The sequence below is a fragment of the Barbatula barbatula genome, assembly GCF_947034865.1.
Source record: "Barbatula barbatula genome assembly, chromosome: 17".
Taxonomy (NCBI): Eukaryota; Metazoa; Chordata; class Actinopteri; order Cypriniformes; family Nemacheilidae; genus Barbatula; species Barbatula barbatula.
This window is the reverse complement of record NC_136780.1, coordinates 11,778,275-11,797,518: the sequence shown is the minus strand read 5'-3', so window position 1 is coordinate 11,797,518 and position 19,244 is coordinate 11,778,275. Positions and strand designations below refer to the sequence as shown.

The window sequence follows — 19,244 nt, the reverse complement described above, 5'->3', positions numbered from 1 at the left end:
ATCTTTTTTTTGTGATTCGTGTCTTTCTAAAGAAGAGGGTGTTTAATCTGATAAGGGATTAGAGTTTTTTCAAAATTCTTAAGGTACACACAACAGTGTGTGTGTTTTTCTAATACAGGCCTGCGTCTATTTGCGATTTTGTACAGATGTGTCGCTTAATCTGTTCTCAAGCAAATCTTGTCTACATCTTTCTCCTTTTTATTATGTTTCTTTATATTCGTTTCACAGAACCAGAATGATGTGAAGAATGCTGATGGTGTCTTTTACACGCGTAGTTCTCAGAAGTGAAGTTGCTTAAACAACTTCTTGCAATAATTGCGCACAAACAAAAAGCCCCAGTTTAACAGTCTTTGCGTGAAGACCATTAATTGGGAGAGATATGAATGAATATGGGAAATGTATAATATATTCATGACTTGCGTTTGTGTCCTATAGTAGGCCTACTTACTGAGGTGCATCATGACAGGTGTGTGGACGTCATAGGCATTTGTAACATTTTGTGGTCAGTAAGTTCCGCGTGTGTGTTTGAGAGAGAGAGAGAGAGAGAGAGAGAGAGAGAGAGAGAGAGAGAGACCGCTATGATAAAAAAATATGTTGTCTTAGTAGAGAGCTTTAAACACAGTCTTTCAACTTCCTCCTGGGCAGTAAGAGTGCTTCAGTACAACTAACCGAGTCGCAAAGGCGCATCACTGTGATGGAGGAACCGGTGTGAAGCGGATCAAAATATTTTCTCCATCTTCGAACATTGCCAGAATTTTTTTAATAAGGACATATACTTTTATAGTGGATTAAAATCGAAGTGGTAAGTTCGTATAAACACATACTTGCTTTAATTTCTTAACCTTATAGACATTTACTCTGAACTCATTTCTGTGATGATGAATTAATAATGTTAAGGTTTGGTAATAAAAGGTTTGCATCACTAATATAGCTATTTAATATTATTTCAATAATTGTCTTGTTTGACAATATGATTTGTAGTCCGTTTGCGGATGTTCTATTTGGTTTCTATTTAATTTGCACTTGTCATATAAAAAATGGTTCGATGTTGAGAGTTTCGTCGTGAAATAATTGAGTTTCTGTTCTTTACTTGCCCTTTTCATGACGCAGATTTTAGGCGTTTTATGTCAGTTTTATGCCACATCACTTTTTTTAATGTAAGCACGTTTTATGTTATGTATACTGATGTGTACTTCCGCGGATAGTTAACGGAACATAACAATAACCGTAGCACATTGTAATATTTAGCTTCCTCTTTGCTCATCTCCTTATATACAGTAAAATGACAATATGTGCAGAACACCTTAAGTTTCCTCATAGTTCTCTGTTGGTTGCTGTCCTGTTTGTATGGGGAAAAATAGGATCATGCTGTAATTTTTAGGATCATAAAGCAGATACATTATGTTTACATTACAAAACAGACCAGTGACTTTCATACTGCATCAGTTTGGAGAAATGGAAGTTGCCATGGGACAAAACAGTCTACGGCTGGTATGGCCGACACTGTCAAAAGGCAAATTTGAAGCATCTCCTCAGGGTAAAATCTGTTATCTACTCCTGAGTCGGAAGAAGGAAATGTGCCAGAGATCAAACTATGTTGAAAGGTTCGAAGGACCCACCCCTCACTGTCAAAGGTCCAGAATTATGTCTGTTGTTTTTATTTTTGTAATGAAAATATGTCCTTTTAAATAACTGCCAATAATTAGGATCAAGGGCGTCGGAAGCACAAGAATATTAGTGCAAAAACAACGTTGCTTTATCAGCAACTTCTACTGGAGTCATGAGAATTCATGTGTTAAAACTGCCCAGGTTAACTACATGTTAGTGCATGTTTGTTAGTTAATGTATTAATTAACACCTCAAAGTAAAACTTACCAAATGGACCCGTAATAAAGAACAAGGAGTATTTGTAATGAGCCGCTGGATTCGTAGTGGTCCTCCGATTACACATTTGACCATTTGTACGGAGAGTAGGGCCTTCACATAAACAGTGTAAGAGTTGGAGCAAGTATTTGAACCTCAAAATTAAATCATGAATGTGGGGGGAAACGACAAAAAGGTCTACTTTTTGACAAAAAGAATCACCCCTTCCTTAAGGCTGGCTACGGCCCTGACAATCTTAGACAGTAACAACATATCCAGGTTGTCTTCAGGACTGTTTTTGTATTTTGGTTGTGGCTTTGGGTAGGAGTAGTATAAGAGTGCGTGAGTTAATAATTAACACCAAAAGAGATGTGCAGATCTAGGTAACAGTGAACAGTAGTTTCGGCTCACATGAATTTGACTAGAGGTCATATAAGAGCTAGCTGACTTCATAAAGCGTAGAGGCAGTATTAATAATCCCATTGTATTATTTTAATAAATACTGTTCATTTTGTAAAATATGGTTCTGTGCGTTTTAGCCGGTGAAATGTCATGTAACGCGAGGTGAAAGGGCAAGCTCATTTGAATCAGCTTCGAACATTAGGCCTGAACCAACCACAGTTTCCACTGAGCAGTTCCGCATGTGCATGTGTGAGCAAGTTAATGCCAAAACCACAGGCGAGTGTGAAACTAAAAGCTAAAGCCTACCAATGTGGAAGTCAAGCAAGAAACCAGTCAGCTCTATTTTCACAAAATTTATCGGTCATCTTCATTTTAGCATGCCTCGTAAGATTGGGTGTGTTTTGGTGTCTTGTAAAAGTGTCTGCAGAATTCTGATCCGTCTTACATCCTACTTTGATAACTGCAACCACCTCATTTACACAATAGTCTGTACATGCTGTAGTATTTTAAGCAACAGACCTAGGCATTGTTTAAGGGAAGTCAAAGCAACATTTGCTTTGCATATTATTTTCTGTTTTGAAAGAGGTGCGCTGTTTTCTTAATGCAACAAAAAGGAAAATGAAAAATCGTGACCTCCGCGGACATTTTTGCTCTCAGGGTTCAACATGGGCTGTGTGGGGTCCAAACCAGATCAGGATCCCATTGGCAAGAAAGTAGGCAATGAAGACGGCCGCAACCCATCCACACATTATGTCCCCGACCCCACAACAGGCTCCAAATCAGTGAGTAGAAACCATTTGAGATTTCCCAAAAAAATTCAAGTTATTCCAAAGCATGACTGCTACAGAACAAGTTGAGATGAACCCAGTCATCAGTATGTGCACCTTTTTTCAGCAGATTTTGAGACTTAGTATAGTGATGTTTTTAAAATGCTGAAGTGCTGAAAATGGCATTTTTACCAATGTATGAAATTTAGCGGCATCCAGCAGTGAAGTAGTGAATTGCAACCAACGGCTCAATTCCCCCCTCCCTTTCAAAGAACTACGGTGGCTGAAACAGGACAACGATGTTGTCACGTTTTCGTTAACTCTGTAGATCAGTTTGTCCGTTTAGGTTAACATGGCGAATTCCATGTAAGGGGAGTGTATGTAGATGTAGATAGAAAAAATTCATTCTAAGGTAATAAAACACGTCATTATGTAAGGTCTTTATACAGAACTGGACACATAGTTATGTATATTATATTGCATTTCTGTCAATTGATCCTCCAACAAATTACACCTTGGACATTTAAAAGACAAATTGGACCTTTAAAATACACAATCCATTGAAGTAGTATTGCCACTAAGAAATTGTATTTAATATAACTGTTCTATGTGGGATTTCTTTATGTTCTACGTGGGATTGCACGCACAATATATGAAGAGTTTGGTTCCAAAATGAGACAACTTTTTCAAAAAACATGTTTTTTATTGTGCATTTCAATTAATATCAATCAAACTGCAGTTGGTTTGTTTAGATTTTAGCCATAATAACTCAAAAATACCCTTAACTAACACAATAAAATGCAATAAAAACACTATAATGTCATAAAAAACATGATTTTGAAGTTTTCTCATTTTAGAACCAAACTCTTCAAATTTTCTTTGGTTATGGAGGCTTCCAGTACACAAATCCAAGAATAATTTCAAGGCACATAATAATACACCTAATGACTTATGATTGCCTCAGCATGATCCTACAGTTTGTTAGCATGCCCTTTATATGTTTAAATACAAATCATTTGTTTTTCTGGTTTATACTGCCCCAATTTACATAATAGTTAATACACAAAGAGTCATAGAAAAAGAGCCCATGCATGTAGTGCCGTTTTCTGGCTGGCTCAGTGTTTTTCTGTTCAGAAAAGAGAACTGAGATGTCTGGCCTGGTGTCTGGTCAATTTCAAATAAATCTTTGCACCTCTTTCTCTTTTACTTTGCAGAACAAAATTAACCCGGGTACAGACAGTAAGTGAAATTAAAAAATATACAAATTGTCTTTGGTTCGGCATAGCACAGTAACACAAAAAAAGTGTTTGATATTAATATCACGAGGTGGGGAACAAGTTTCCACTTCTTTTTATAAATGTGTGATCACAGCTCTGTTCATTTTTTACTTTTTATTTAACAGCCTCTCTGTTGCCCTTAGGTCCAGAGAACATTAGCATAGCCTTGTATGACTATGAAGCTATGCATGAAGGTGATTTGGGCTTCAAGAAGGGTGACAGGCTCAAAATCTTGCAGGAGTAAGTATGGGGGCTTTTGTTCTGTTTAAAGATATACAATGTACAGTCCTGACTGATCGATGGATCTATAGGTCTGGTGAATGGTGGAAAGCAGCTTCTCTCAGCAGTGGTCAGGAGGGTTTTATCCCCAGTAACTATGTTGCAAAGGATACACTGGAAGCCGAAGAGTGAGTCAATATTATTGCTTTATCATACTTTCAATGCAAAGATTTATAAACACTCATTTTAAATACGTTTTTTATATATTGCATCTGTAACAAAGACAAAGACGAATTTTCACAGCCATGCCCATCACTGTTTTATGAAATTAACCCGTTTCATGTGTACATAATGTGTCTTCAGATGGTTTTTTAAAGGAGTCAGTAGAAAGGACGCAGAGAGGCAGCTGCTGGCCTCTGGTAACAAGATGGGATCCTTCATGATCAGAGACAGTGAGACCACCCAGGGTACGTCTCGTTCAGTCAATATTTAAATGTTTTACACACTCAGAATTCAATCTAGAAACATATTTTTTTCTTATATCGGTCATCACATTTATGTTTTGCTTTAGCTGCAGATCTACATGATCTTTATCTGCATCTCTCTAACCTTTCCCTTCAGGAAGCTACTCACTGTCTGTCAGGGACGGTGACCCACAATCCGGAGATACGGTGAAGCATTATAAGATCCGGACGCTAGATAACGGCGGTTTCTACATCTCGCCACGCATCACCTTCAACACCCTTCAGGATCTTGTCAGCCATTACAAGAGTAAGAGCTAATTCTACCTACTAATTCTCTTCAAAAGTCTGCTCAACTCAAACAGACTCTATTGTATTCGTATTCCTATATGTCCTAGACTATAATACCAAAATAAATCGACATTCAGTAGATTCATGTGGTTATTTTTCTGTGTCTACAGAACAGGGCGATGGGTTATGTCAGAATCTTACCTTTCCCTGTATGAGTCCCAAACCTCAGAAACCTTGGGAGAAAGATGCCTGGGAGATCCCACGCGATTCTCTCAAACTAGATAAACGTTTGGGAGCCGGTCAGTTTGGAGAGGTTTGGTTGGGTAAGACTTTTATGACATTTAAGTTTGACACAAGGTTTCACAGTCCGTCCAGAGTGAAATACATGTCCGAATACTGAAAAACATGGACCCTGCACAAAACACTTAGATTTAATGGTTATAATGTGAATTGTATTGGTTTTATTGGAAACCATAAGGGTGTTTAAAAATGCTAATGCTAATTAAAATGCTAAATGTTCATAATGGTATTTTAATGGAAACCATTTCTATTGGTTTTCTATTGCTTTCACAAGATTTTGCTAGATCAATGCTATAAAAAGCAAAGTAAAAAGGAAAGAATACTAAAAAAATTGTCTTCATTATCTTTTAGCCACATACAACAAGCACACAAAAGTAGCCGTGAAGACTATGAAACCTGGCACTATGTCTGTCGAAGCTTTTCTAATGGAGGCTAATTTAATGAAAACCCTCCAGCACGACAAACTGGTCCGCCTCAATGCTGTGGTGACCAAAGAGGAGCCCATATACATCATCACAGAGTTCATGGAGAAGGGTGCGTTTGACTCTAATACCATATACACACAAGGAATATGGTTTTAGATATCGTTATTCACAATCTGTACTTTATCAGGTAGTTTACTCGACTTCCTTAAAAGCGACGAAGGAAATCGAATCCGGTTGCCGAAACTGATCGACTTTTCAGCACAGGTGAGACAGACCCGTTTGTTTTGTAAACAGAGGACTGTCACACCTTCACATAGAGTCATATTTTCCCTTGATGTGGAAGACAGGTTTGTCCTTGTAAATGCTGTATTTTAATATGCAAATGTGATAACTGACAGGCAGCTATATTTGTGTATAAAGGTGGAGTTTAGCATTAGCATGGTAATATATTCTTTTGTTCTTTGCCGTGCGTGAATCGAAGATGATAATATCAGTTTGTAATTTCTATTGCACAACCAGACGATAAAACAGCTAAAGGGTTGCATTTCAAGATCAAACAGGGTCTTGAAATGAAAGTTATGTTAAATAAGCAAAAAAGTAACTTGAATTGACAAATAATGTTGTTAAAATAATGTAACATGATTTTCATTGATGTTTGTTTCAAATAGACATTTTTTAAAGACGTAGTGTTGCAAAAATATGTGTGACACTGAATTGAAAAGAGGAAGTGAACTTAACAAGACAAGTGAACTGACTGATAAGGGCATCCACACGCATAGACTCATTATATGATCATACGGCATACGCTGGTTATCAACATAATGTTCTTTTGAACTCAGTGACACTGAGTACATTTTATATGTACATCAATAAATATCCTAAGAGAGTACAGAACGCAGACATGATTCTTCTACCACCTCTGAACTGTTTAAGCGAAATAGTTTGAAGCTGCTTCTCTCTCCTCCCCCAACCACAGATAGCAGAAGGCATGGCTTACATCGAGCAGAGGAACTATATTCACAGAGACCTTCGTGCTGCCAACATCCTGGTCAATAAGAGTTTAGTATGTAAGATTGCCGACTTTGGTCTCGCCCGTATCATAGAAGACAACGAATACACTGCCAGAGAAGGTTAGATTGTGAAAAAGCACACAACATTAATTCATAAGAATGTAGTTTTGTCAGCACAACATGTGTTAAAAATAATAGTTTGTGACCAAAGGTGCAAAGTTCCCTATTAAGTGGACTGCTCCAGAGGCTATCAACTATGGGTCCTTTACCATCAAATCAGACGTGTGGTCTCTTGGCATTCTGTTGAATGAAATCATCAGCTATGGTCGCACTCCGTATCCAGGTGAGTGGACATCACTGTGCGGTGTGAATAAACTAGAAAGTTTATTTTTGTGATAGTTGAAAGATTACATCATGTCACTTGATTCTAAGGCTTGGTGTGAACTGCGAAAGAAACTGCAAAATACAATATTTATATGTCAATCGTTTCATCTGAATATCAGCTTATCTTTATCATCTGTATTACATTTTATTTGGTCATATAAAATACTAGGCCTATTTGCATTTTGTTTTACATATTTTTACTGTAAACTGAGAAAATTACATTTGATCTTTTACATTTGTGTTTAGGTATGACGAACCCAGAGGTGATCCGAGCTCTAGAGAGAGGTTATCGAATGCAGCGTCTGGAGGCCTGCCCTCAAGAGCTCTATGACATCATGTTAGAATGCTGGAAGAACAAGCCAGAGGACAGACCCACGTTTGAGTACCTGCAGAGCGTACTGGAGGACTTTTATACCGCCACTGAGAGCCAATATCAGCAGCAGCCCTAATACACACACACCTCAAGAGGACATGTGTGCATGCCTAGAAGCTTACAGATATATCTATGCCATATCACAATTACTTTATATATGTAGTGATTTCAACTATGACAAGATTGTGTTATTTAAATGATCATTAAATTAACTGTTTAATACATAGATTAATAATAGCAGTTTTTCTCCTATCAGGTACAATGTTGAGTGTTGCACAGCGTATGCTACATTTCTAATGTTTATACAAAACTTAAAGTGATATTGTCTTAAAAGAAATTCCGATTTGTAAAGGTTGATGTTATGTGTGTGAAATAGAGTAAGATGAGCATTAAAATGGATTTGAAAACTTCAACCTACATTAGGTTTCCCATTAATTGGGAATGAAGTCACAATGTCATTGAAATATCAATGTTTTTGTTGTGTGAAATCATCAACATTCTCCATCTGCTCCATATAATTATTTTATTTAACAAAAAATAAATTAAATATATGTCAAGAAGGTTTATTTGAAAGGTCTTTAATATTGTAATTTTAGGTATTTGTAAGTTTGATCTTGCTTGCTTTTGTAGATTTTCTATATTTGGTATTGCTGTTTGCCTGTTTACCAGATGATACTTATTCGCATTGACTTGTTTGTATTTGGTTGGATTTTGTGCAATAACAATAAATAGTTTTGTAACTTACTGCAATCAGATTTTGATGGCTTGATTCCTATCTCTCGCTATGATTTCTTTCCACGCATTCCAACTAAACATTCCTAAAACTTATCTATAAACCAGCTCAGTAGCATAATAACAAATCATAAAATCTGGTCGTTTGCAGCTGTTGAATCTTTCTTACTAATTAATGTGTGCATTTAGTTAGAGCTTGTGATCAATGATGTACAAATCTTATATATATATATATTATATATAAACCAGTATATTAATAATACAACATCAAGCACCAAACTTCTCTAAAAAAATCCCATGAGCATTGAAAGTGAAATGACGGTACCGCGGTAACGCCTTGAGAGTCTTCCCGTGACGTCTACAATGACACGTGTATTCAAGATGGCGGCGGTGCTGGTGAGTGCCCTATGCTAAAGCCTCTTTTGTTTCTATAATTCACAAAAAGTTTTAGCCTTCACCGGTAAAGATGGTTTTATTTCGACCACTGTGTTTTTATTGTGCTCTGCGTGAGTGTGTCATATGATATGCTTTCTTAATTCAGAACATTGAGTGGTAGGTAACAACAACCGGTTAGCCTAAACAGTGAGCAGACGGCTATTTCTCGATTGTTTGCTACGTGTTTATGTTCAAATGAAGCAATAAATGTATTAACGGAGGCAGACGGTTCTCTTTTCATTAGTATCCACGACTGTGTTGCGCTGTAAACTAAACCACAACGATGGTTTGGCACTGCTAAGAGTCCGTGTCTGTTAATGCTAATCTGTCTGTGCTGTTAAAGCAGTTAACGCCACTCGTAATCCAAGCAGAGGCGATGGTGAAAGTAATACATTTGTCTTTACAACGATTTGTTAAAATGCGTGGATTTCGCCGGTTGGGAAAGTTGTGCTTGTGAGCATTGACACTAGGAGAGATGAATGAAGTTTGGCTTTATATGAAACGTCAGGGTGCTGCCCATGTCTCCATGGTTAATGATAGTTACTGCTTTTATGCGTATCTTTCGAATTTAGTTTGTCCTGTTTCCCTATAGGAGCTCTTTACGGGTTAACAGTATCATGATTTATTGATTTACATATTCTTATCGAGAAAGATCTCAACAGCCAGCCTTTCTTTGGCTCAGATTTTTAGTTGCAAGTCATTGGATTTTAGTTTTAAGTCATTAATGTGTAGTTGGCAGGTCCAAAAACGAATCCATAGCTCAGACAGGCTGCCCCTGTGGTTGAGTCATGCACATTGAGGATTCTTTAATGCGATCTTGTTGGTTGTTGATATCAAACCTTTGTTTGATAACTAAGGACATGTTGCATTTGTTTTTGTAGGAGATGTGGACACTGCTACTGGTGTCCATGCTGCCATCAGCAACACCATTTTATGTACCAGGGGTTGCACCCATGAATTTCCACCAGAACAGCCCTGTTGAAATAAAGGTGAGGCTTTTTCTTAAAAGAAATTCAGGCTGTTAATCCTTTTGTCATCTTACTCTGTCAATGTTTGCAGGCCTTTTTTCTCAATGTAGTCATAAAATGTATGTAAACTTACTTTATTGCAATCATAATAAAAAGGCAGCATTTCTGGGTAATATTTGTCATATACCTCGCACACATTTGTAAAAAGGCGATGCTCATGTTGTTGTTAAAATATGCTAAAGTCATATTTATCTGGGTGAATATGTTTCTGGAATATATATGAATGTATTGCTCCGAGGTTTAAAAAAACATAAAAAAATGACATCTCTTTTATAAATGTTGACAACTGGTTCCACTGGTTTTTCTTTGACAATTTGAGCTTTTCTCATATATAGCAGTTGTTTTCCATAGGCACTTCCTCCAATCTATAGAGGAATTTCTCAATTTCCTTGTTGTTTTATTCATCTCATTTGCCTATTTTAAATTACCAGGCTGTGAAACTGACAAGCTCTAGAACCCAGCTGCCCTATGAATACTATTCACTCCCCTTCTGTAAGCCCGATAACATTGTCTACAAAGCAGAAAACCTTGGTAAGTTCCAGGACTGTTTTATGTATATTGTGGAATTGTTAGGTTGTTTACTACAACCTAATGAACTAGCTTTCCTGTAGCTCAGTGGCACTAGCATAAGTCATGGGTTCGATCCCAGGGATTGCACATACTCGGAAAACAAATGTATAGTATAATGCAATGTAAGTCGCTTTGGATAAAAGCGTCTGCCAAATGCGTAAATGTATATAAAAATTGACTTGAAATTCTCACTCTGATGATGACTAGGTGAGGTTTTGCGAGGGGATCGCATCGTAAACACGCTGTACACGGTTCTCATGAACCAGGACAAGAAGTGTGAGGTGTTGTGTAAAAAGCCAGAAGATCCCATCAAACTCAGCGTGGACGAGAGTAAGCTGCTAGCCGAGCGCATCCAAGAAGAATATTATATTCACCTGTGAGTCCCTGTCTGATTTTATTTTTTAAATGCTCTAATATAAGTTATCATCTACTAAAGCGTTATATGTATACATGTGTAGTTGAAGTTTTGAGTCGACCATCTGTCAGTAGTGTTTTAATACATGCATACTTATATACAGCATTGCAGATAATCTCCCTGTGGCCACTCGGCTGGAGCTTTACACAAACAAAGATGAAGGAGCGGATGAGGAACAGAGGAAGGACGCCCTGAAGGATGTTCAGTTTGAGCACGGCTACAGGCTCGGCTTTACTGAAAACAACAAAGTACTGAAAAGCTTGTTTTCTTATCAGTGTATGTTTATGCCCGTTTAGTATGGTAGACTACATTCAAATATTTTGATTCTGAAGTAGGTTTTAGGTAGTTTGGTTTCTGTATCAATTCAATGAAGTCATTGTTTATTTGAAATGTATGTGTGTTGTTTTTCCCGCAGTTCTATCTACACAACCACCTGTCATTCATCCTGTACTACCACAAAGAGAAGGTGGAGGAAAATAAGGAGCACGATTACCGGGTTGTACGGTTTGAAGTGTTGCCAAAGAGTATAAAATTAGATGGTAGGTCTCTTAAATTTTACAGTTTTAAAATCGTTTGTGGTATTATGTCACATTTAATGTATACAAAAAACCCAAGAGTTACTCATATAAAATTTCAAAGCAAAATAAATAAAAAAATATCTCAGTCACTCATGGCCTGGAATTCCTTTTATTGTAGGAGACCACTGTGATGTTGTCTTCCATCAAAAGCACGTTTTGTTTATTTGAACAACCGTGACATCATTCTGTCTATTTGATTCTTTTTTTGTTTCTAGATATAAAAGCAGCCGATAGACATACATGTACATTACCAGAAACCATAGCCCCCGTCCCGCAGGAGATCGACCCAACCAAAGAGAACAGCATCCTCTTTACATACTCTGTGCGCTGGGAGGTGAGACACACACAGATCTTGTCTTCATAACGTCTGTTGGTGATTCATGTGTTTGTTGTTGTTATGTTGCTTGTTGTTGTTATGTTGTTATAATTACAATGTTTCCTCATCTATAAGTCGCTTTGGATAAAAGCGTCTGCTAAATGACTAAATGTTTGTGTTTGGCTCTTCCATTGCGAAGGAAAGTGAGGTGAAATGGGCATCTCGCTGGGACACGTATCTTACCATGAGCGACGTGCAGATTCATTGGTTCTCCATCGTCAACTCTGTAGTCGTGGTGTTCTTTCTATCAGGTGCAACCCATTTTTCTTTTATGTGATCTGAAGGTTATTCACTTGCATTGGTGTTTCGAGAGTACTAAGAATGGGTTTTTCTCCAGGTATCCTGAGTATGATCATCATCAGAACTTTGAGGAAAGATATTGCCAATTACAACAGAGAAGACGACATTGTAAGATGCTGAAGGTTGATCTCTTTTAAGATTCTGATATCACCTGTATTATGTTATCTTATACTCTCCCTCTATTATAGGAGGACACAATGGAGGAATCTGGTTGGAAGAACGTTCATGGTGATGTGTTCCGACCTCCTCAGTATCCCATGATTCTTAGCTCTCTGCTGGGCTCTGGCACCCAGCTCTTCTGCATGATTCTCATTGTGATCTGTGAGTATTACACCAGACCTTCAGACTAGCCAATTCAGATTTAGGACTTTTTAAAGCATATTTAGCCTTCACGCTCATCTTCTACACGTGTGTTTTGTAGTTGTGGCTATGCTGGGTATGTTGTCTCCATCCAGTCGAGGAGCTCTGATGACGACAGCCTGCTTCCTTTTCATGTTCATGGGGTAAGTGCATAATAAAACCAGCGTACAAAATATCAGCTTTTGCATTGCAGAACACAGCCATGTTCAAAGTTTGTTTTGTTGTGCAGTGTATTTGGAGGATACTTTGCAGGTCGACTGTACCGCACTCTTAAAGGCCACAGATGGAAGAAAGGGGCTTTCTGTGTGAGTAAAAACTTAAAAACGTATGTTTTAACCTGGTGATAAAACGATATTTGTAACATTTTGCGCAGCGAAAGTGTTTAGTAAATTAGTACTGTTTGCTAAATGAAAAACTGTGTGTTGGTGTCTCCCTGTAGACTGCGACGCTGTACCCGGCTGCCGTCTTTAGCATCTGCTTTGTGTTGAACTGTTTTATCTGGGGAGAGCACTCTTCTGGTGCTGTAAGTATTTCTTCAGACAGGAAGTAGCTGTTGTACACACTGTGTATGTTTTCGCATTTACTTACTGCTGTACTGTTTTAACTTTTAGGTTCCCTTCACTACAATGCTGGCGCTGTTGTGCATGTGGTTTGGTATTTCTATGCCTCTTGTATATCTGGGCTACTATTTTGGTTTCCGGAAACAGCCATATGACAATCCGGTTCGCACCAATCAGATCCCCCGGCAGGTCCCTGAGCAACGCTGGTACATGAACAAGTTTGTTGGGTATGTGACGCTCTTCATGTTGCCTATGACGTGACTTCATCAGAAACCAATGCTAATGTGATTTTGTCTGCTCTCTTGCTTTAGCATCCTAATGGCTGGAATTCTGCCTTTTGGCGCCATGTTTATCGAGTTGTTTTTCATCTTTAGTGTAAGTCAAACTTTCTACTGCTTTACAGCAATACAGTCACATAATGCTGAAGTGTACGGTGCATACTCTTCCTGATCAAGTGTGCAGGGTAGCTCCACCCACTGTAAAGTCTCTTTGGTCCACATTTGACATCTTCAAATTGGCTGTTATCAAGCAGCATCACACATCATATTTTATTTCAGAGAAGACAGATTGTTGTCTGCAGCCGTGCTGTGAGTAAATGGGTATTTAAGCTCATTGTGTCATGTTATTTTCTTTTCAGGCCATTTGGGAAAACCAATTTTATTACCTCTTTGGCTTTCTCTTCCTGGTCTTCATCATCCTGGTGGTTTCCTGTTCTCAGATCAGCATTGTCATGGTGTATTTCCAACTATGTGCAGAGGTAGGCAAATTTCCATGGTGTAGGAACCAGAGTCATTTTGTACTTGTTCAGAAAATAGCTATAAATAACATGCACACAATTTTTAAGTTACCACAAATCAGCTTTAATATTGTGTTTGTTTAATGCTCTTTTGCATAATTTGTTTAGTTTTGTCATACGCATTGATCCATTCAAGGGTTCTATAACCTTTAACACACTGTCCAAACAAATACTCCCTTACAGGCAAATATTAGCATAACAACAAAAGCAAAGGTCAATCAATGTAAATGATGCAAACACTAAACTCGTAGAGTTATCTATAAAATGATGAAATTCCACCTCTAAACAGAAAGCATAATACAAGTCTACACTAGTTCACTGTTTGTCTTTATGAGTTGTGTAAACAAATGTCAATCATCTGTCTCCTCCCCCTGCAGGATTACCGGTGGTGGTGGAGGACGTTTCTAGTCTCTGGAGGCTCTGCCTTTTATGTCCTAGTCTATGCTGTTTTCTATTTTGCCAATAAGGTTACTATCTTTATTTTGGCTATGTCCTTTGATAAATAACACTAAACTTATTTTACCCATTGTAGTGTATAGCCTTGTCTAGAAAGAACTGCAGAAAAATATTTACAAAGTTGTCTTTCTCTTCCTCAGCTGGACATTGTGGAGTTTATTCCTTCTCTGCTGTATTTCGGCTACACCGCTCTGATGGTTTTGTCTTTCTGGCTGCTAACAGGGACGATCGGCTTCTACGCCGCTTACGTGTTCATACGAAAAATCTATGCGGCGGTCAAAATCGACTGAGCTATCTCCCTTCGGTTTTTGTTTCCTATTTTTTCTGTTTTGTGAAGCAAGCACTGATGTGTGTGTGTGTGAATTGCTGACTTGTGAGGCGCAGCAGCGCCCCTCTGTGGAATGGAGGAAGGAACAGCGATGTGTTTTGTAGTCAACACCTTTTCTGTCCTGACGTCTCTGTAGAGATGCAAGGAAACATCATGAACAGTTCAACTTTTAATGTCTGTATATCTTTTTGCACACACAACATGGGCCAAAGTGTCTATTGACATTTTTTTTTGTGTGGGGATGTGATTTTGTTTTTTTTGGGGGGCTGGGTCTCATGCCTTTGAAGAGATTGATGGTTAGTTGCATATATCATTTTACAGATTAACTGTGTGTCCTCTTTTAATATAACATTTAATTCAAGTTTGTTCTCATGTCTCTGAATCAGATTGTGTGCGTGTGTGACAAGCCTGCTGGAAGTGTGGTCACTCTGTGGTCGTTGTTGGGGTGAATTTAAATATTCAGATGTATAACATTACAAGGCAAGAACATAGTACATATAAAAAGTACAATTCCATGTTTCCTAATGCTTGCATGGTGTGTACATACCCGTTAGTCTCTGTATTGATTCTTGCCGTTTGAGGGAAATCTTTTTTTGTCACACAATTAAATTTGATAATTGACTTAAAGCAGGTCCAATTCACTTTTTAAATTGAATTCAAATCTACAATTCAGATATTTTAATAGACATTTTCCACTTTACAAATGTCCAATTGTTTTCTGGGGAAAGTCTTACTCATGCAATGGCTAGGAGTACTGTTAGACAAAAACAAGCTGTACAGGGTTCAAGGCGGTCAAACGGTAGCAATGTATTTTCCCTGAGCTATGGTCATGGTGAAGAATTGTTTTTAAATATAGTGCATTTGTGATTTAAGTTAAATTGGTTCTAGTTTTTATTTATATAGGTTTTATCGAACATATGTTAAGAGACACACGCTAACACATAAAACATCAGTGCTTGAGCTCTCTAAACCGAAGATTATAACGCAAAAGAATCGCATGGAACATATTTTTCTGAAATCCATTTTTGTGTGTTAAAATAAGAATCATTGTGGCTAAAAGATTGTCTGGTTTATCGACGGGATCAGGGAAATGTTATTGGTTGCATTGTAAGTTCCTCATATACAAACATCATATTTGGATCTCTAATAGCTGGCGGTAAAGTGGGGCAGCTCCAGGGTTTAGATTAAGAAGATTTTTGCAGCTGTGACACACCATGAGCTTCATTCTTTCATCTTTAACAGGCCTTGGTCTTGCGTTTCATGGTTCAGTAGGTTATGTACAGTTGACTATGAATAAATGCAAGGACAACAGAATATATTTTCTAAGATTTACATTATTCTAATTGTTGTATAGGGTTGGTTGGCAGGTTTATGTATGTTTGTGGTGTAAATACAGTGCTTTATATTGTTGCATTTTAGGTTATTGTCAGGCTCTGTATTTCCCGTTTATTTCTTTGTTTTTAGTCAAAAGCATGTTTTTCTTTATAAACATTACTTTTCCCTCTCTGTCCCTTTATAATGTATAACAATAAAAGTGCCAATATGTCAAGATTTGAAACATTGTGCAGAAACAAAATTTTCTGCTGCGAATTATGTATCTGCACATTACGTATGACCTTTTTCTCTAATTTGGCTGTTCTGTGCTTTCTCAGATACGTCTGAGCCTTAACAGTTCTTGGAATACAAGACATGACTGTAAAACCTCAAATTCCTTCAGATTTAAGTCATTCACACACGAGAAATTATGGTACATTATGTATTTGTTAGTTTGGTAGCTGTGTGTGTTTTGGGCCTAAAACAACTCTTTAAGATGTGAAAGTATAGGTTTGTGATACGGTGGTATAATTAAGACTGTTGCTCAGTTATTTTATTACTTGGACCTGTGCCTTTCTTGTCTTTTCATTTGTGAACTGTGGTGCGGTTTCCTGTTCTGCCTGAATGGTATGTGAATGGCAGTTTTCAGACATTACTGGCCCTTCCTTCTCGCACCCTCTCCCATCCCTGTGAGCGTCATGAAATCAAACGCTTGAATAAGGACTCCAGGAAATATGAAACCGTGGGTTCGTCTTTTAATCATTTTAACATAACACAATGAAAGTCAAATGGTACAATGTACTGTACAATATGTAAATAGGTTTGTTGTAATGTCATCTCTTTGGATCAACCAATATACAAATCTGCCAACTTTACATTGCTGTAACTGACTGCAGGTGAACTGGGTAAGCGCACTGGTTGTCTCTGTTATACATGTTTTGTACAATTCATCCTGTCAATGATCTCTATGTTTTAGAAAATAGTGTAAGAATGAATATTCCACTTTTTCAACTTTTTCCCATAAATCATGGTAATAAGCAAGAACTAAAAGTAAAACTATGAGGCTAAACAAGTTACATAGAAAGCTTGGAATGCAGTACTTACATTAAGCTAAAATATATAAAACTACAAGTGGATTTTGTCCTATGCGAACAGTACCCATTTTCTCACTATAAGCCGAAGCCATTGTTTAAAAGTTTTTTTAAAGAAAAAAATCAGATTGTTTTGTTTTACATTATGTTGGTTACCTTTTATAATTTCCCTCAATGTTTTTGTTAGGAACCAACTACTATTTGGGGACAAGTGCATCCCAGGTACAAAAGAGGAAAATATCATTTTAGCTTTGTTAATCTGTCCTCAGCATGTAAATATAATGCTGCATGTAAAAATACCCTGATCTCTTGCCAAAGAAAAAAACATATCATATATGAGATTCTGAGCTCCACCTATACAGGCAGTTATTATGCAAAACTTCATTTAAACCAAAAGTGCTTTTTGGGGGCAGGGAGTGATTTCTAGTAAACCTGTTTAACCTGCCTGTTTTTTATTTTACTATTGATCAAATCACCTCAAGTCGTAGTTGTAAATGGAAAAGCAGTTTTTCTTTTGTGGCAATGATGGTGGCTTTCTGTCAAGTTTCATACTCAGGAAAACTATTATATGTTACTCTACGTGGTCTTTTTTAAAGATTAAATGACTTCCTCAAGTGTATGACAAAGTGGGGCAAGGGCCAAGGCTGCTAATATTAGTGAAAATCTATCACAAAATACTGTTACTCTTTTGGAAAAGGAGGAAAAAACAAATACATAAAGATGAATAAACTCTACACATCAAACTAATGGCACATACAAGGTCAAATACAAAATTAAAAACATACAAACATACAAGTCTGAACAATACTCTTTTTTTAAAGGTTTAAAAGTGCTAGAATTCAGATCAGCTCACAGAAAACCCGGGGAGGACAAACTCATAAATTGCCAAAAGCCTTATTTTCTGTTAAACATCTGTCTATTAAGATTAAATGAAAAATAAATGATTTCATAGCCAAATGCAGTCAAAAATATGTTGTAGTACATATTTTTTAAAGATCTTTATTTTGCCTGTACACATTCATAATGTCCAGTTTAAGATGTAAAGTTAAATCATTAAGTTAACTTGTCCACATGTTTCTATATTTTATTTCTGGACATGTGTAATACAATTGAGATATATATCAATAAACATTCCAAATGCCTAAAAAAAGGATGGGACGTATACAGTAAAACATAAGACTATAAAGATTTACTTAAAAACGATGTATGCAAAAATTTCCCACAAAAATAAGTAAAATTTTTAAACTGTAAAAGAAACGTTGTAAAGTTTACTTTAAAAACTGTGTGCAAAACTTGTGCAAACTAAGACAAAATAATTAAGTAAACACTATAGTTGTTTTTTTACAGGTACATGTCAATTGAAATGTTTTTGGTATTCTTCTTAAACTGTTATTACTTATTAATCATCCTCAGAAAACTATTATTCCTTAGCTCGCAATTGCGCAAAAAGAAGTTTCTTCTCCCCAGGGTTTTGGTATGAAAAACAAAAAAATGAGGTGATGCGTTGTGTTGTTTTGAGGTCCTGTTTCAACAAACAGAAAATAATATAATGACAAAACGACTAGGCAATATCCCAATCAACGTCCAATGCTTTGAATGTCAAAGAGCAGGCTGGTGACGTCTTTGTTCTGGAAACTGTTTCTTTTCAGACCCTTTTCATAAAATATTCGTTCGAATCAAAGCAGCTGAAGAACAGAGAGAAAACGGACAAAACGGTTCACGTGTACTACTGCTAAAAGATCATTTGCAGTTTCCAGAGTGGTCTACAGTTGCTGGCAACCATAGCACAAAAGCAGCATAATATTGTTTCGTCTTTCCTTATAGTTTTGTGATGTGGCCTCATGTTTGTTTGCGAAGGTTTTACCTTTCTCTCGTCTTTCACATTCACTATACACACACCGAGGTGGACAAAACCTTGTGTCATGAGATTCACTGTAAGGGATGATTTGGAGAAAAATAAGAATCTGTTTGTTTCAGGCACGGCTTTCACTGCATTGATCAGCTTTCCCCTACAATTCATCTTCGCATGGCCATTGGTTACAAATGAGTATTTGGTAAACACTTGTGCAGTCCATTTGCTGGAAAATGGCAACTTATTATGATATGACAAAATCTTGATAGATTCGTTTCTGT

At 37.2% G+C, this 19,244-nt stretch overlaps 2 protein-coding genes across 5 annotated transcripts; both read left to right on the top strand.

Annotated features, from left to right (window-relative positions):
* Positions 1 to 424: 424 nt before the first annotated feature.
* On the top strand, positions 425 to 8,516 carry hck (HCK proto-oncogene, Src family tyrosine kinase). Its single transcript, XM_079478995.1, has 13 exons — positions 425 to 802; positions 2,923 to 3,047; positions 4,247 to 4,271; positions 4,453 to 4,549; positions 4,621 to 4,716; positions 4,892 to 4,995; positions 5,150 to 5,299; positions 5,451 to 5,603; positions 5,932 to 6,114; positions 6,193 to 6,269; positions 6,982 to 7,135; positions 7,227 to 7,358; positions 7,646 to 8,516. The coding sequence occupies exons 2-13, from the start codon at positions 2,931 to 2,933 to the stop codon at positions 7,846 to 7,848; spliced, it is 1,491 nt and encodes a 496-aa protein (XP_079335121.1). The 5' UTR covers positions 425 to 802; positions 2,923 to 2,930; the 3' UTR covers positions 7,849 to 8,516.
* Positions 8,517 to 8,786: 270 nt separating this feature from the next.
* tm9sf4 (transmembrane 9 superfamily protein member 4) lies at positions 8,787 to 17,874 on the top strand. 4 transcript variants are annotated; one of them, XM_079478865.1, is made up of 18 exons: positions 8,787 to 8,900; positions 9,821 to 9,928; positions 10,399 to 10,498; positions 10,745 to 10,913; positions 11,056 to 11,200; positions 11,368 to 11,491; positions 11,746 to 11,864; positions 12,046 to 12,157; positions 12,244 to 12,314; positions 12,395 to 12,527; positions 12,628 to 12,709; positions 12,796 to 12,871; positions 13,006 to 13,089; positions 13,178 to 13,353; positions 13,438 to 13,501; positions 13,764 to 13,883; positions 14,300 to 14,389; positions 14,519 to 17,874. In XM_079478865.1, exons 1-18 carry the CDS (start codon positions 8,868 to 8,870, stop codon positions 14,666 to 14,668), a joined length of 1,956 nt encoding a protein of 651 aa, XP_079334991.1. In that variant the 5' UTR covers positions 8,787 to 8,867; the 3' UTR covers positions 14,669 to 17,874. The 4 variants fall into 4 exon arrangements, with proteins under 4 accessions (XP_079334991.1, XP_079334993.1, XP_079334992.1 ...); XM_079478867.1 differs by having other exon boundaries at positions 8,891 to 8,964; XM_079478866.1 differs by having other exon boundaries at positions 8,897 to 9,056.
* The last annotated feature ends 1,370 nt before the right edge of the window (positions 17,875 to 19,244 follow it).

Bases quoted from the DNA above. Each gene is read 5' to 3' on its own strand.
- hck (XM_079478995.1), top strand. From the start codon at position 2,931: ATGGGCTGTGTGGGGTCCAAACCAGATCAGGATCCCATTGGCAAGAAA. The intron at 3,048-4,246 runs GTGAGTAGAAAC...TTTACTTTGCAG, and splicing joins CCACAACAGGCTCCAAATCA to AACAAAATTAACCCGGGTAC. The intron at 5,604-5,931 runs GTAAGACTTTTA...ATTATCTTTTAG, and splicing joins GTTTGGAGAGGTTTGGTTGG to CCACATACAACAAGCACACA.
- tm9sf4 (XM_079478865.1), top strand. From the start codon at position 8,868: ATGACACGTGTATTCAAGATGGCGGCGGTGCTG. The intron at 11,201-11,367 runs GTACTGAAAAGC...TTTTTCCCGCAG, and splicing joins GCTTTACTGAAAACAACAAA to TTCTATCTACACAACCACCT. The intron at 14,390-14,518 runs GTTACTATCTTT...TCTCTTCCTCAG, and splicing joins TTTTCTATTTTGCCAATAAG to CTGGACATTGTGGAGTTTAT.